Genomic DNA, 16,978 nt, shown 5'->3' on the forward strand with positions numbered 1-16,978 from the left:
CTGTGTATGGGTGGTGTTCTAACATCCCCCCTTTGTGTATGGGTGGTGTTCTAACGTCCCCCCTCTGTGTATGGGTGGTGTTCTAAAATCCCCCCTCTGTGTATGGGTGTTCTAACATCCCTCGTCTGTTTATGGGTGGTGTTCTAACGTCCCCCCTCTGTGTATGGGTGGTGTTCTAACGTCCCGCCTATGTGTATGGGTGGTGTTCTAACATCCCCCCTCTGTGTATGGGTGTTCTAACGTCCCCCCTCTGTGTATGGGTGGTGTTCTAACATCCCCCCTCTGTGTTGGTGTTCTAACGTCCCCCCTCTGTGTATGGGTGGTGTTCTAACGTCCCCCCTCTGTGTATGGGTGGTGTTCTAACATCCCCCCTCTGTGTATGGGCATTCTAACGTCCCCCCTCTGTGTATGGGTGGTGCTCTAATGTCCCCCCTCTGTGTATGTGTGGTGTTCTAACGTCCCCCCTCTCTGTATGGGTGGTGTTCTAACGTCCCCCCTCTGTGTATGGGTGTTATAACGTCCCCCCTCTGTGTATGGGTGGTGTTCTAACTTCCCCCCTCTGTGTTTGGGTGGTGTTCTAACGTCCCCCCTCTGTGTATGGGTGGTGTTCTAACATCCCCCCTCTGTGTATGGGTGGTGTTCTAACATCCCCCCCTCTGTGTATGGGTGTACTAACGTCCCCCCTCTGTGTATGGGTGGTGTTCTAACATCCCCCCTCTGTGTATGGGTGGTGTTCTAACATCCCCCCTCTGTGTATGGGTGGTGTTTTAACGTCCCCCCTCTGTGTATTGGTGGTCTTCTAACATCCCCCCCTCTGTGTATGGGTGGTGTTCTAACGTCCCCCCTCTGTGTATGGGTGGTGTTCTAACGTCCCCCCTCTGTGTATGGGTGGTGTTCTAACGTCCCCCCTCTGTGTATGGGTGGTGTTCTAACATCCCCCCTCTGTGTATGGGTGTTCTAACGTCCCCCCTCTGTGTATGGGTGGTGTTCTAACATCCCCCCTCTGTGTTGGTGTTCTAACGTCCCCCCTCTGTGTATGGGTGGTGTTCTAACGTCCCCCCTCTGTGTATGGGTGTTGTTCTAACATCCCCCTCTGTGTATGGGTGTTCTAACGTCCCCCCTCTGTATATGGGTGTTCTAACTTCCCCCTCTGTGTATGGGTGGTGTTCTAACGTCCCCCTTCTGTGTATGGGTGGTGTTCTAACGTCCCCCCTCTGTGTATGGGTGGTGTTCTAACGTCCCCCCTCTGTGTGTGGATGGTGTTTTAACATCCCCCCTCTGTGTATGGGTGGTGTTCTAACGTACCCCCTCTGTGTATGGGTGGTGTTCTAACGTCCCCCCTCTGTGTATGGGTGGTGTTCTAACATCCCCCCTATGTGTATGGGTGTTCTAACGTCCCCCTCTGTGTATGGGTGGTGTTCTAACGTCCCCCCTCTGTGTATGGGTGGTGTTCTAACGTCCCCCCTCTTTGTATGGGTGTTCTAACACCCCCCCCCTGTGTATAGGTGGTGTTCTAACATCCCCCCTCTGTGTATGGGTGGTGTTCTAACATCCCCCCTCTGTGAATGGGTGGTGTTCTAACGTCCCCCCTCTGTGTATGGGTGGTGTTCTAACGTCCCCCCTCTGTGTATGGGTGGTTTTCTAACGTCCCCCCTCTGTGTATGGGTGGTGTTCTAACGTCCCCCCTCTGTGTATGGGTGGTGTTCTAACGTCCCCCCTCTGTGTATGGGTGGTGTTCTAACGTCAACCCTCTGTGTATGGGTTTTCTAACGTCCCCCATCTGTGTATGGGTGGTGTTCTAACGTCCCCCCTCTGTGTATGGGTGGTGTTCTAACATCCCCCTCTGTGTATGGGTGTTCTAACGTCCCCCCTCTGTGTATGGGTGGTGTTCTAACGTCCCCCCTCTGTGTATGGGTGGTGTTCTAATGTCCCTCTCTGTGAATGGGTGTTCTAACGTCCCCCCTCTGTGTATGGGTGGTGTTCTAACATCCCACCTCTGTGTATGGGTAGTTTTCTAACGTCCCCCCTCATTGTATGGGTGGTATTCTAACGTCCCCCCTCTGTGTATGGGTGGTGTTCTAACATCCCCCCTTTGTGTATGGGTGGTGTTCTAACGTCCCCCCTCTGTGTATGGGTGGTGTTCTAAAATCCCCCCTCTGTGTATGGGTGTTCTAACGTCCCCCCTCTGTGTATGGGTGGTGTTCTAACGTCCCCAATCTGTGTATGGGTGGTGTTCTAACGTCCCGCCTTTGTGTATGGGTGGTGTTCTAACATCCCCCCTCTGTGTATGGGTGTTCTAACGTCCCCCCTCTGTGTATGGGTGGTGTTCTAACTTCCCCCCTCTGTGTTGGTGTTCTAACGTCCCCCCTCTGTGTATGGGTGGTGTTCTAACGTCCCCCCTCTGTGTATGGGTGGTGTTCTAACATCCCCCCTCTGTGTATGGGCGTTCTAACGTCCCCCCTCTGTGTATGGGTGGTGCTCTAACGTCCCCCCTCTGTGTATGTGTGGTGTTCTAACGTCCCCCCTCTGTGTATGGGTGGTGTTCTAACATCCCCCCTCTGTGTATTGGTGGTGTTCTAACATCCCCCCTCTGTGTAAGGGTGGTGTTCTAACGTCCCCCCTCTGTGTATGGGTGTTATAAAGTCCCCCCTCTGTGTATGGGTGGTGTTCTAACGTCCCCCCTCTGTGTTTTGGTGGTGTTCTAACGTCCCCCCTCTGTGTATGGGTGGTGTTCTAACATCCCCCCTCTGTGTATGGGTGGTGTTCTAACATCCCCCTCTGTGTATGGGTGTTCTAACGTCCCCCCTCTGTGTATGGGTGGTGTTCTAACATCCCCCCTCTGTGTATGGGTGGTGTTCTAACATCCCCCTCTGTGTATGGGTGTTCTAACTTCCCCCTCTGTGTATGGGTGGTGTTCTAACGTCCCCCCTCTGTGTGTGGATGGTGTTCTAACATCCCCCCTCTGTGTATGGGTGGTGTTCTAACGTCCCCCCTCTGTGTATGGGTGGTGTTCTAACGTCCCCCCTCTGTGTATGGGTGGTGTTCTAACATCCCCCCTATGTGTATGGGTGTTCTAACGTCCCCCCTCTGTGTATGGGTGGTGTTCTAACGTCCCCCCTCTGTGTATGGGTGGTGTTCTAACATCCCCCCTCTGTGTATGGGTGGTGTTCTAACATCCCCCCCTCTGTGTATGGGTGTACTAACGTCCCCCGTCTGTGTATGGGTGGTGTTCTAACATCCCCCCTCTGTGTATGGGTGGTGTTCTAACATCCCCCCTCTGTGTATGGGTGGTGTTTTAACGTCCCCCCTCTGTGTATTGGTGGTCTTCTAACATCCCCCCCTCTGTGTATGGGTGGTGTTCTAACGTCCCCCCTCTGTGTATGGGTGGTGTTCTAACGTCCCCCCTCTGTGTATGGGTGGTGTTCTAACGTCCCCCCTCTGTGTATGGGTGGTGTTCTAACATCCCCCCTCTGTGTATGGGTGTTCTAACGTCCCCCCTCTGTGTATGGGTGGTGTTCTAACATCCCCCCTCTGTGTTGGTGTTCTAACGTCCCCCCTCTGTGTATGGGTGGTGTTCTAACGTCCCCCCTCTGTGTATGGGTGGTGTTCTAACATCCCCCTCTGTGTATGGGTGTTCTAACGTCCCCCCTCTGTATATGGGTGTTCTAACTTCCCCCTCTGTGTATGGGTGGTGTTCTAACGTCCCCCTTCTGTGTATGGGTGGTGTTCTAACGTCCCCCCTCTGTGTATGGGTGGTGTTCTAACGTCCCCCCTCTGTGTGTGGATGGTGTTTTAACATCCCCCCTCTGTGTATGGGTGGTGTTCTAACGTACCCCCTCTGTGTATGGGTGGTGTTCTAACGTCCCCCCTCTGTGTATGGGTGGTGTTCTAACATCCCCCCTATGTGTATGGGTGTTCTAACGTCCCCCTCTGTGTATGGGTGGTGTTCTAACGTCCCCCCTCTGTGTATGGGTGGTGTTCTAACGTCCCCCCTCTTTGTATGGGTGTTCTAACACCCCCCCCCCTGTGTATAGGTGGTGTTCTAACATCCCCCCTCTGTGTATGGGTGGTGTTCTAACATCCCCCCTCTGTGAATGGGTGGTGTTCTAACGTCCCCCCTCTGTGTATGGGTGGTGTTCTAACGTCCCCCCTCTGTGTATGGGTGGTGTTCTAACGTCCCCCCTCTGTGTATGGGTGGTGTTCTAACGTCCCCCCTCTGTGTATGGGTGGTGTTCTAACGTCCCCCCTCTGTGTATGGGTGGTGTTCTAACGTCAACCCTCTGTGTATGGGTTTTCTAACGTCCCCCATCTGTGTATGGGTGGTGTTCTAACGTCCCCCCTCTGTGTATGGGTGGTGTTCTAACATCCCCCTCTGTGTATGGGTGTTCTAACGTCCCCCCTCTGTGTATGGGTGGTGTTCTAACGTCCCCCCTCTGTGTATGGGTGGTGTTCTAATGTCCCTCTCTGTGTATGGGTGTTCTAACGTCCCCCCTCTGTGTATGGGTGGTGTTCTAACATCCCACCTCTGTGTATGGGTGGTTTTCTAACGTCCCCCCTCATTGTATGGGTGGTATTCTAACGTCCCCCCTCTGTGTATGGGTGGTGTTCTAACATCCCCCCTTTGTGTATGGGTGGTGTTCTAACGTCCCCCCTCTGTGTATGGGTGGTGTTCTAAAATCCCCCCTCTGTGTATGGGTGTTCTAACGTCCCCCCTCTGTGTATGGGTGGTGTTCTAACGTCCCCAATCTGTGTATGGGTGGTGTTCTAACGTCCCGCCTTTGTGTATGGGTGGTGTTCTAACATCCCCCCTCTGTGTATGGGTGTTCTAACGTCCCCCCTCTGTGTATGGGTGGTGTTCTAACTTCCCCCCTCTGTGTTGGTGTTCTAACGTCCCCCCTCTGTGTATGGGTGGTGTTCTAACGTCCCCCCTCTGTGTATGGGTGGTGTTCTAACATCCCCCCTCTGTGTATGGGCGTTCTAACGTCCCCCCTCTGTGTATGGGTGGTGCTCTAACGTCCCCCCTCTGTGTATGTGTGGTGTTCTAACGTCCCCCCTCTGTGTATGGGTGGTGTTCTAACATCCCCCCTCTGTGTATTGGTGGTGTTCTAACATCCCCCCTCTGTGTAAGGGTGGTGTTCTAACGTCCCCCCTCTGTGTATGGGTGTTATAAAGTCCCCCCTCTGTGTATGGGTGGTGTTCTAACGTCCCCCCTCTGTGTTTTGGTGGTGTTCTAACGTCCCCCCTCTGTGTATGGGTGGTGTTCTAACATCCCCCCTCTGTGTATGGGTGGTGTTCTAACATCCCCCTCTGTGTATGGGTGTTCTAACGTCCCCCCTCTGTGTATGGGTGGTGTTCTAACATCCCCCCTCTGTGTATGGGTGGTGTTCTAACATCCCCCTCTGTGTATGGGTGTTCTAACTTCCCCCTCTGTGTATGGGTGGTGTTCTAACGTCCCCCCTCTGTGTGTGGATGGTGTTCTAACATCCCCCCTCTGTGTATGGGTGGTGTTCTAACGTCCCCCCTCTGTGTATGGGTGGTGTTCTAACGTCCCCCCTCTGTGTATGGGTGGTGTTCTAACATCCCCCCTATGTGTATGGGTGTTCTAACGTCCCCCCTCTGTGTATGGGTGGTGTTCTAACGTCCCCCCTCTGTGTATGGGTGGTGTTCTAACATCCCCCCTCTGTGTATGGGTGGTCTTCTAACGTCCCCCCTCTGTGTATGGGTGGTGTTCTAACATCCCCCCTCTGTGTTGGTGTTCTAACGTCCCCCCTCTGTGTATGGGTGGTGTTCTAACGTCCCCCCTCTGTGTATGGGTGGTGTTCTAACATCCCCCCTCTGTGTATGGGCGTTCTAACGTCCCCCCTCTGTGTATGGGTGGTGCTCTAACATCCCCCCTCTGTGTATGTGTGGTGTTTTAACGTCCCCCCTCTGTGTATGGGTGGTGTTCTAACATCCCCCCTCTGTGTATTGGTGGTGTTCTAACATCCCCCCTCTGTGTATGGGTGGTGTTCTATCGTCCCCCCTCTGTGTATGGGTGTTATAAAGTCCCCCCTCTGTGTATGGGTGGTGTTCTAACGTCCCCCCTCTGTGTTTGGGTGGTGTTCTAACGTCCCCCCTCTGTGTATGGGTGGTGTTCTAACATCCCCCCTCTGTGTATGGGTGGTGTTCTAACATCCCCCTCTGTGTATGGGTGTTCTAACATCCCCCCTCTGTGTATGGGTGGTGTTCTAACATCCCCCCTCTGTGTATGGGTGGTGTTCTAACATCCCCCCTCTGTGTATGGGTGTTCTAACGTCCCCCCTCTGTGTATGGGTGGTGTTTCTAACATCCCCCCTCTGTGTTGGTGTTCTAACGTCCCCCCTCTGTGTATGGGTGTTCTAACGTCCCCCCTCTGTGTATGGGTGGTGTTCTAACGTCCCCCCTCTGTGTATGTGTGGTATTCTAACGTCCCCCCTCTGTGTATGGGTGGTGTTCTAACATCCCCTCTGTGTATGGGTGTTCTAACGTCCCCCCTCTGTGTATGGGTGGTGTTCTAACGTTCCCCCTCTGTGTATGGGTGGTGTTCTAACATCCCCCCTCTGTGTATTGGTGGTGTTCTAACATCCCCCCTCTGTGTATGGGTGGTGTTCTATCGTCCCCCCTCTGTGTATGGGTGTTATAAAGTCCCCCCTCTGTGTATGGGTGGTGTTCTAACGTCCCCCCTCTGTGTATGGGTGTGGTCTAACATCCCCCCTCTGTGTATGGGCGTTCTAACGTCCCCCCCTGTGTATGGGTGGTGCTCTAACGTCCCCCCTCTGTGTATGTGTGGTGTTTTAACGTCCCCCCTCTGTGTATGGGTGGTGTTCTAACATCCCCCCTCTGTGTATTGGTGGTGTTCTAACATCCCCCCTCTGTGTATGGGTGGTGTTCTATCGTCCCCCCTCTGTGTATGGGTGTTATAAAGTCCCCCCTCTGTGTATGGGTGGTGTTCTAACGTCCCCCCTCTGTGTTTGGGTGGTGTTCTAACGTCCCCCCTCTGTGTATGGGTGGTGTTCTAACATCCCCCCTCTGTGTATGGGTGGTGTTCTAACATCCCCCTCTGTGTATGGGTGTTCTAACATCCCCCCTCTGTGTATGGGTGGTGTTCTAACATCCCCCCTCTGTGTATGGGTGGTGTTCTAACATCCCCCCTCTGTGTATGGGTGTTCTAACGTCCCCCCTCTGTGTATGGGTGGTGTTTCTAACATCCCCCCTCTGTGTTGGTGTTCTAACGTCCCCCCTCTGTGTATGGGTGTTCTAACGTCCCCCCTCTGTGTATGGGTGGTGTTCTAACGTCCCCCCTCTGTGTATGTGTGGTATTCTAACGTCCCCCCTCTGTGTATGGGTGGTGTTCTAACATCCCCTCTGTGTATGGGTGTTCTAACGTCCCCCCTCTGTGTATGGGTGGTGTTCTAACGTTCCCCCTCTGTGTATGGGTGGTGTTCTAACATCCCGCCTCTGTGTATTGGTGGTGTTCTAACATCCCCCCTCTGTGTATGGGTGGTGTTCTATCGTCCCCCCTCTGTGTATGGGTGTTATAAAGTCCCCCCTCTGTGTATGGGTGGTGTTCTAACGTCCCCCCTCTGTGTATGGGTGGTGTTCTAACATCCCCCTCTGTGTATGGGTGTTCTAACGTCCCCCCTCTGTGTATGGGTGGTGTTCTAACGTCCCCCCTCTGTGTATGGGTGGTGTTCTAATGTCCCTCTCTGTGTATGGGTGTTCTAACGTCCCCCCTCTGTGTATGGGTGGTGTTCTAACATCCCACCTCTGTGTATGGGTGGTTTTCTAACGTCCCCCCTCATTGTATGGGTGGTATTCTAACGTCCCCCCTCTTTGTATGGGTGGTGTTCTAACATCCCCCCTTTGTGTATGGGTGGTGTTCTAACGTCCCCCCTCTGTGTATGGGTGGTGTTCTAAAATCCCCCCTCTGTGTATGGGTGTTCTAACGTCCCCCCTCTGTGTATGGGTGTTCTAACATCCCCCCTCTGTGTATGGGTGGTGTTCTAAAATCCCCCCTCTGTGTATGGGTGTTCTAACATCCCCCCTCTGTGTATGGGTGGTGTTCTAACGTCCCCCCTCTGTGTATGGGTGGTGTTCTAACATCCCCCCTCTGTGTATGGGCGTTCTAACGTCCCCCCTCTGTGTATGGGTGGTGCTCTAACGTCCCCCCTCTGTGTATGTGTTGTGTTCTAACGTCCCCCCTCTGTGTATGGGTGGTGTTCTAACATACCCCCTCTGTGTATTGGTGGTGTTCTAACATCCCCCCTCTGTGTAAGGGTGGTGTTCTAACGTCCCCCCTCTGTGTATGGGTGTTATAAAGTCCCCCCTCTGTGTATGGGTGGTGTTCTAACGTCCCCCCTCTGTGTTTTGGTGGTGTTCTAACGTCCCCCCTCTGTGTATGGGTGGTGTTCTAACATCCCCCCTCTGTGTATGGGTGGTGTTCTAACATCCCCCCTCTGTGTATGGGTGGTCTTCTAACGTCCCCCCTCTGTGTATGGGTGGTGTTCTAACATCCCCCCTCTGTGTTGGTGTTCTAACGTCCCCCCTCTGTGTATGGGTGGTGTTCTAACGTCCCCCCTCTGTGTATGGGTGGTGTTCTAACATCCCCCCTCTGTGTATGGGCGTTCTAACGTCCCCCCTCTGTGTATGGGTGGTGCTCTAACATCCCCCCTCTGTGTATGTGTGGTGTTTTAACGTCCCCCCTCTGTGTATGGGTGGTGTTCTAACATCCCCCCTCTGTGTATTGGTGGTGTTCTAACATCCCCCCTCTGTGTATGGGTGGTGTTCTATCGTCCCCCCTCTGTGTATGGGTGTTATAAAGTCCCCCCTCTGTGTATGGGTGGTGTTCTAACGTCCCCCCTCTGTGTTTGGGTGGTGTTCTAACGTCCCCCCTCTGTGTATGGGTGGTGTTCTAACATCCCCCCTCTGTGTATGGGTGGTGTTCTAACATCCCCCTCTGTGTATGGGTGTTCTAACATCCCCCCTCTGTGTATGGGTGGTGTTCTAACATCCCCCCTCTGTGTATGGGTGGTGTTCTAACATCCCCCCTCTGTGTATGGGTGTTCTAACGTCCCCCCTCTGTGTATGGGTGGTGTTTCTAACATCCCCCCTCTGTGTTGGTGTTCTAACGTCCCCCCTCTGTGTATGGGTGTTCTAACGTCCCCCCTCTGTGTATGGGTGGTGTTCTAACGTCCCCCCTCTGTGTATGTGTGGTATTCTAACGTCCCCCCTCTGTGTATGGGTGGTGTTCTAACATCCCCTCTGTGTATGGGTGTTCTAACGTCCCCCCTCTGTGTATGGGTGGTGTTCTAACGTTCCCCCTCTGTGTATGGGTGGTGTTCTAACATCCCCCCTCTGTGTATTGGTGGTGTTCTAACATCCCCCCTCTGTGTATGGGTGGTGTTCTATCGTCCCCCCTCTGTGTATGGGTGTTATAAAGTCCCCCCTCTGTGTATGGGTGGTGTTCTAACGTCCCCCCTCTGTGTATGGGTGTGGTCTAACATCCCCCCTCTGTGTATGGGCGTTCTAACGTCCCCCCCTGTGTATGGGTGGTGCTCTAACGTCCCCCCTCTGTGTATGTGTGGTGTTTTAACGTCCCCCCTCTGTGTATGGGTGGTGTTCTAACATCCCCCCTCTGTGTATTGGTGGTGTTCTAACATCCCCCCTCTGTGTATGGGTGGTGTTCTATCGTCCCCCCTCTGTGTATGGGTGTTATAAAGTCCCCCCTCTGTGTATGGGTGGTGTTCTAACGTCCCCCCTCTGTGTTTGGGTGGTGTTCTAACGTCCCCCCTCTGTGTATGGGTGGTGTTCTAACATCCCCCCTCTGTGTATGGGTGGTGTTCTAACATCCCCCTCTGTGTATGGGTGTTCTAACATCCCCCCTCTGTGTATGGGTGGTGTTCTAACATCCCCCCTCTGTGTATGGGTGGTGTTCTAACATCCCCCCTCTGTGTATGGGTGTTCTAACGTCCCCCCTCTGTGTATGGGTGGTGTTTCTAACATCCCCCCTCTGTGTTGGTGTTCTAACGTCCCCCCTCTGTGTATGGGTGTTCTAACGTCCCCCCTCTGTGTATGGGTGGTGTTCTAACGTCCCCCCTCTGTGTATGTGTGGTATTCTAACGTCCCCCCTCTGTGTATGGGTGGTGTTCTAACATCCCCTCTGTGTATGGGTGTTCTAACGTCCCCCCTCTGTGTATGGGTGGTGTTCTAACGTTCCCCCTCTGTGTATGGGTGGTGTTCTAACATCCCGCCTCTGTGTATTGGTGGTGTTCTAACATCCCCCCTCTGTGTATGGGTGGTGTTCTATCGTCCCCCCTCTGTGTATGGGTGTTATAAAGTCCCCCCTCTGTGTATGGGTGGTGTTCTAACGTCCCCCCTCTGTGTATGGGTGGTGTTCTAACATCCCCCTCTGTGTATGGGTGTTCTAACGTCCCCCCTCTGTGTATGGGTGGTGTTCTAACGTCCCCCCTCTGTGTATGGGTGGTGTTCTAATGTCCCTCTCTGTGTATGGGTGTTCTAACGTCCCCCCTCTGTGTATGGGTGGTGTTCTAACATCCCACCTCTGTGTATGGGTGGTTTTCTAACGTCCCCCCTCATTGTATGGGTGGTATTCTAACGTCCCCCCTCTTTGTATGGGTGGTGTTCTAACATCCCCCCTTTGTGTATGGGTGGTGTTCTAACGTCCCCCCTCTGTGTATGGGTGGTGTTCTAAAATCCCCCCTCTGTGTATGGGTGTTCTAACGTCCCCCCTCTGTGTATGGGTGTTCTAACATCCCCCCTCTGTGTATGGGTGGTGTTCTAAAATCCCCCCTCTGTGTATGGGTGTTCTAACATCCCCCCTCTGTGTATGGGTGGTGTTCTAACGTCCCCCCTCTGTGTATGGGTGGTGTTCTAACATCCCCCCTCTGTGTATGGGCGTTCTAACGTCCCCCCTCTGTGTATGGGTGGTGCTCTAACGTCCCCCCTCTGTGTATGTGTTGTGTTCTAACGTCCCCCCTCTGTGTATGGGTGGTGTTCTAACATACCCCCTCTGTGTATTGGTGGTGTTCTAACATCCCCCCTCTGTGTAAGGGTGGTGTTCTAACGTCCCCCCTCTGTGTATGGGTGTTATAAAGTCCCCCCTCTGTGTATGGGTGGTGTTCTAACGTCCCCCCTCTGTGTTTTGGTGGTGTTCTAACGTCCCCCCTCTGTGTATGGGTGGTGTTCTAACATCCCCCCTCTGTGTATGGGTGGTGTTCTAACATCCCCCTCTGTGTATGGGTGTTCTAACGTCCCCCCTCTGTGTATGGGTGTTCTAACTTCCCCCTCTGTGTATGGGTGGTGTTCTAACGTCCCCCCTCTGTGTGTGGATGGTGTTCTAACATCCCCCCTCTGTGTATGGGTGGTGTTCTAACGTCCCCCCTCTGTGTATGGGTGGTGTTCTAACGTCCCCCCTCTGTGTATGGGTGGTGTTCTAACATCCCCCCTATGTGTATGGGTGTTCTAACGTCCCCCCTCTGTGTATGGGTGGTGTTCTAACGTCCCCCCTCTGTGTATGGGTGGTGTTCTAACATCCCCCCTCTGTGTATGGGTGGTCTTCTAACGTCCCCCCTCTGTGTATTGGTGGTGTTCTAACATCCCCCCTCTGTGTTGGTGTTCTAACGTCCCCCCTCTGTGTATGGGTGGTGTTCTAACATCCCCCCTCTGTGTATGGGTGGTGTTCTAACGTCCCCCCTCTGTGTATAGGTGGTGTTCTAACGTCCCCCCTCTGTGTATGGGTGGTGTTCTAACATCCCACCTCTGTGTATGCGTGGTGTTCTAACATCCCCCTCTGTGTATGGGTATTCTAACATCCCCCCTCTGTGTATGGGTGGTGTTCTAACATCCCCCCTCTGTGTATGGGTGTTCTAACGTCCCCCCTCTGTATATGGGTGGTGTTCTAACATCCCCCCTCTGTGTATGGGTGTTCTAACGTCCCCCCTCTGTGTATGGGTGGTGTTCTAACGTCCCCCCTCTGTGTATGGGTGGTGTTCTAACATCCCCCCTCTGTGTATGGGTGTTCTAACGTCCCCCCTCTGTATATGGGTTGTGTTCTAACATCCCCCCTCTGTGTATGGGTGTTCTAACATCCCCCCTCTGTGTATGGGTGTTCTAACATCCCCCCTCTGTGTTTCTCAGGGATATGGTGGGTCAGTTGAAGAGGTGTGTGTGTGCAGGTCTACCTCCCTCAGAGATACACGAGAAACACAGGAGCAGCCTTGCCGCGCCCCTCCCACCCCACAGACGAGGTCTGTCTGTCTGTCTGTCTGTCTGTCTGTCTGTCTGTCTGTCTGTCTGTCTGTCTGTCTGTCTGTCTGTGTGCTTACATTTGTGTGTGTAGGCTTTCACACTGTCATGCAGTGAGGGTGGTTGGGGATGAGCCGAGAAAAATTGTGTGGAGGTGTCAGAGGAGGAGGAGGGTGTGGAGGTGTCAGAGGAGGAGGTGGGTGTGGAGGTGTCAGAGGAAAAGGAGGGTGTGGGGGTGTCAGAGGAGGAGGAGAAGGGTGTGGGGGTGTCAAAGGAGGAGGAGAAGGGTGTGGAGGTGTCAGAGGAGGAGGAGGGTGTGGAGGTGTCAGAGGAAGAGGATGGTGTGGAGGTGTCAGAGGAGGAGGAGGGTGTGGAGGTGTCAGAGGAAGAGGAGGGTGTGGAGGTGTCAGAGGAAGAGGAGGGTGTGGAGGTGTCAGAGGAGGAGGAGGGTGTGGAGGTGTCAGAGGAAGAGGAGGGTGTGGAGGTGTCAGAGGAGGAGGAGTGTGTGGAGGTGTCAGAGGAAGAGGAGGGTGTGGAGGTGTCAGAGGAGGAGGAGGGTGTGGAGGTGTCAGAGGAAGAGGAGGGTGTGGAGGTGTCAGAGGAGGAGGAGGGTGTGGAGGTGTCAGAGAAAGAGGAGGGTGTGAAGGTATCAGAGGAAGAGGAGGGTGTGGAGGTGTCAGAGGAGGAGGAGGGTGTGGAGGTGTCAGAGGAAGAGGAGGGTGTGGAGGTGTCAGAGGAGGAGGAGTGTGTGGAGGTGTCAGAGGAAGAGGAGTGTGTGGAGGTGTCAGAGGAAGAGGAGGGTGTGGAGGTGTCAGAGGAGGAGGAGGGTGTGGAGGTGTCAGAGGAAGAGGAGGGTGTGTAGGTGTCAGAGGAGGAGGAGGGTGTGCAGGTGTCAGAGGAAGAGGAGGGTGTGGAGGTGTCAGAGGAGGAGGAGGGTGTGGAGGTGTCAGAGGAAGAGGAGGGTGCGGAGGTGTCAGAGGAAGAGGAAGAGGAGGGTGTGGGGGTGTCAGAGAATGGAGGAGGGTGTGGAGGTGTCAGAGTAGGAGGAGGGTGTGGAGGTGTAGGAGGAGGAGGGTGTGGAGGTGTCAAAGGAAGAAAGGATGAAGAGAAAATAGGGAACAAGAGATGATGATTGCAGAGGGAGTTGTGGAACAACATGGGAGTGAGAGAGAGGGGGGGGGGGAGAGGGAGAGAGGGGGGGGGGATAAGGAGAGGGAGATGAAAATGGACCAGCAGAGAGAGGGAGGCTCAAATGAAACAATAGAATCTAACGTTACATTAGATCTCTCTCCTCTTCTCCCTCTCTCTCTCCTCTCTCCTCTTCTCCCTCTCTCTCTCTCCTCTCTCCTCTTCTCTCTCTCCTCTCGCCTCTTCTCTCTCTCTGCTCTCCCGTCCTCTCCCCTCCTCTCTCTCTCTCTCTCTCTCTGCTCTCCCCTCCTTTCCCCTCCTCTCTCTCTCTCTCTCTCCCCCCTCCTTTCCCGTCCTCTCCCCTCCTCTCTCTCTCTCTCTGCTCTCCCCTCCTTTCCCCTCCTCTCTCTCTCTCTCTCTCTCTCTCTCTCTCTCTCTCTCTCTCTCTCGCTCTCTCTCTCTCTCTCTCCCCTCCTTTCCCCTCCTCTCTCTCTCTCTCTCTCTCTCTCTCTCTCTCTCTCTCTCTCCTCCTCTCCTCTCCTCTCCTCTCCCCTCCTCTCTCTCTCTCTCTCTCTCAGCTGTGGTAATTCCTCTCCTGGACCAGGAACAAGGACCGGTCATCGCAGTCTTACTGGTGAGTGCCACACACAAACCCAGACCGACATATTGTGACAGAGCTGGTCTGAAAAACTAAAGCAACTTTCCCCCCCCATCTCTTTCTCTCTGAGGGCTTCATTAGTCATTGTGTTGGCCTCTAGGGTCTCTGCTCTGTTCCACTGTCACGAATCCCCCTAGGGGTCAGGGGTTAGGGTTCAGCAGGCTGCATTCCCAGCGGTCCCAGGTCACACACAAACGTACGCACACACACACACACACACACACACACACACACACACACACACACACACACACACACACACACACACACACACACACACACACACACACACACACACACACACACACACACACACACACACACACACACACACACACATACACACACACGGACAAACATATTATGGAGCTGAAACACTATTCACTTCTATATACACTCTATGTACCGATGTCACACATTCTACACTCTATATATACCACTGTGTGTGTGTGTGTGTGTGTGTGTGTGTGTGTGTGTGTGTGTGTGTGTGTGTGTGTGCGTGCGTGCGTGTGTGTGTGTGTGTGTGTGGGCTGAGGAGCTCTCTTTTAAGTGGTAGTTAATCTTTAAACAGCTAAAGGTTTGCTGGACACACAGTTGTGTCACGTGTCTCTAACATGCTCTGCTCTGTCATAGGTTGGCTGTAAACCGCTGAGTGATCAAGACGAACAACACCTCAACACTCTGGAGAAACATGTAAGAAACACCCACAGAATAATACCCACAGAATAATACCCACAGAATAATACCCACAGAGACACCCACAGAATAATACCCACAGAGATACCCACAGAATAATACCCACAGAATAATACCCACAGAATAATACCCACAGAATAATACCCACAGAGACACCCTCAGAATAATACCCACAGAGATACCCACAGAATAATACCCACAGAATAATACCCACAGAATAATACCCACAGAGTAATACCCACAGAATAATACCCACAGAATAATACCTACAGAATAATACCCACAGAGACACCCACAGAGTAATACCCACAGAGATACCCACAGAATAATACCCACAGAATAATACCCACAGAATAATACCCACAGAATAATACCCACAGAATAATACCCACAGAGACACCCACAGAATAATACCCACAGAATAATACCCACAGACACACCCACAGAATAATACCCACAAGGACACACACAGAGACACACCCACAGAGACCTACAAACACTGTCTATGAAGCAGTGTGGGTAGCTCAGAGACGGTAAGTCTATTGGTGTACTGTAAAGCCACTGACAGAGTTTTCCAATGACTTGATCTGTTTTATTAGTCTGTTTTATTGATCTGTTTTATAGCTGTGTAGTAATAGGATGGATTTTAGGGCTCCAGTCCCCTGACACGCATCTGTGTGTGTGTGTGTGTGTGTGTGTGTGTGTGTGTGTGTGTGTGTGTGTGTGTGTGTGTGTGTGTGTGTGCGTGTGTGTGTGCGTGTGCGCATGTGTGTAGGCGGCTGTAGCTTGTAGGAGGGTACGGACCCTGCAGTCGGCCAATCAGAAGTCTCTTGTAAGCCTGTCACCGATCCAGCCCCACAATGCACTGCTCCGGCCCGACCCCACAGACTACTGTGACCTGGACCGCAAGATTCTACAGCTGTGTGGTACACACACACACACACACACACACACACACACACACACACACACACACACAGACACACACACCACACACACACACACACACACACACACACACACACACACACACACACACACACACACACACACACACACACACACACATCTCTCTTGGGTCATGTAATGCAGAAGAACGGTATGGATGCATCTGTCAAAAGAGGGATGAATCTGTGAATAACAACAGGAATGTGAAAACAGGGTAAATACTGTCTTTTCCAGCTTTGCTAAAACGCTGCCTAGAAACTCATGCATAATAAAACTGACTAGCTGTTAATAAAGCTTACTGCTGTATATACTGTATATATATATATATATATATACAGTTGAAGTCGGAAATTTACATACACTTAGGTTGGAGTCATTAAAACTTGTTTTTCAACCACTCCACAAATTTCTTGTTAACAAACTATAGTTTTGGCAAGTCGGTTAGGACATCTACTTTGTGCATGACACAAGTAATTTTTCCAACAATTGTTTACAGACAGATTATTTCACTTATAATTCACTGTATCACAATTCCAGTGGGTCAGAAGTTTACATACACTAAGTTGACTGTGCCTTTAAACAGCTTGGAAAATTCCAGAAAATGATGTCATGGCTTTAGAAGCTTCTGATAGGCTAATTGACATAATTTGAGTCAATTGGAGGTGTACCTGTGGATGTATTTCAAGGCCTACCTTCAAACTCAGTGCCTCTTTGCTTAACATCATGGGAAAATCAAAAGAAAGAAAGAGAAGAAAGACCTCAGAAAAAAATTGTAGACCCCCACAATTCTGGTTCATCCTTGGGAGCAATTTCCAAATGACTGAAGGTACCACGTTCATCTGTACAAACAATAGTATGCAAGTATAAACACCATGGGACCACGCAGCCGTCTTACCACTCAGGAAGGAGACGCATTCTGTCTCCTAGAAATGAACGTACATTGGTGTGAAAAATGCAAATAAATCCCAGAACAACAGCAAAGGACCTTGTGAATATGCTGGAGGAAACAGGTACAAAAGTATCTATATCCACAGTAAAACGAGTCCTACATCGACATAACCAGAAAGGCCGCTCAGCAAAGAAGAAGCCACTGCTCCATAACAGCCATAAAAAAACAGACTACGGTTTGCAACTGCACATGGGGACAAAGATCGTACTTTTTGGAGAAATGTCCTCTGGTCTGATGAAACAAAAATAGAACTGTTTGGTCATAATGACCATCGTTATGTATGGAGGAAAAAGGGGGATGCTTGCAAGCCGAAGAAC

General features: G+C 52.2%; 1 protein-coding gene across 4 annotated transcripts in view; it reads left to right on the forward strand.

Moving 5' to 3' along the window:
- LOC106581426 (cGMP-dependent 3',5'-cyclic phosphodiesterase) overlaps nt 1-16,978 on the forward strand; it is a 288,424-nt gene that overhangs the window by 244,781 nt on the left and 26,665 nt on the right. For all 4 annotated transcript variants that reach the window (XM_045704010.2, XM_045704013.2, XM_045704012.2 and 1 more), the window contains 4 exons: nt 12,175-12,284; nt 13,989-14,044; nt 14,702-14,761; nt 15,540-15,690. In XM_045704010.2, the coding sequence (XP_045559966.2) occupies nt 12,175-12,284; nt 13,989-14,044; nt 14,702-14,761; nt 15,540-15,690 (377 nt within the window). The remainder of the gene's footprint in view (nt 1-12,174; nt 12,285-13,988; nt 14,045-14,701; nt 14,762-15,539; nt 15,691-16,978) is intronic.

The sequence above is a fragment of the Salmo salar genome, chromosome 20, assembly GCF_965601325.2.
Source record: "Salmo salar chromosome 20, fSalSal1, whole genome shotgun sequence".
Lineage (NCBI taxonomy): Eukaryota > Metazoa > Chordata > Actinopteri > Salmoniformes > Salmonidae > Salmo > Salmo salar.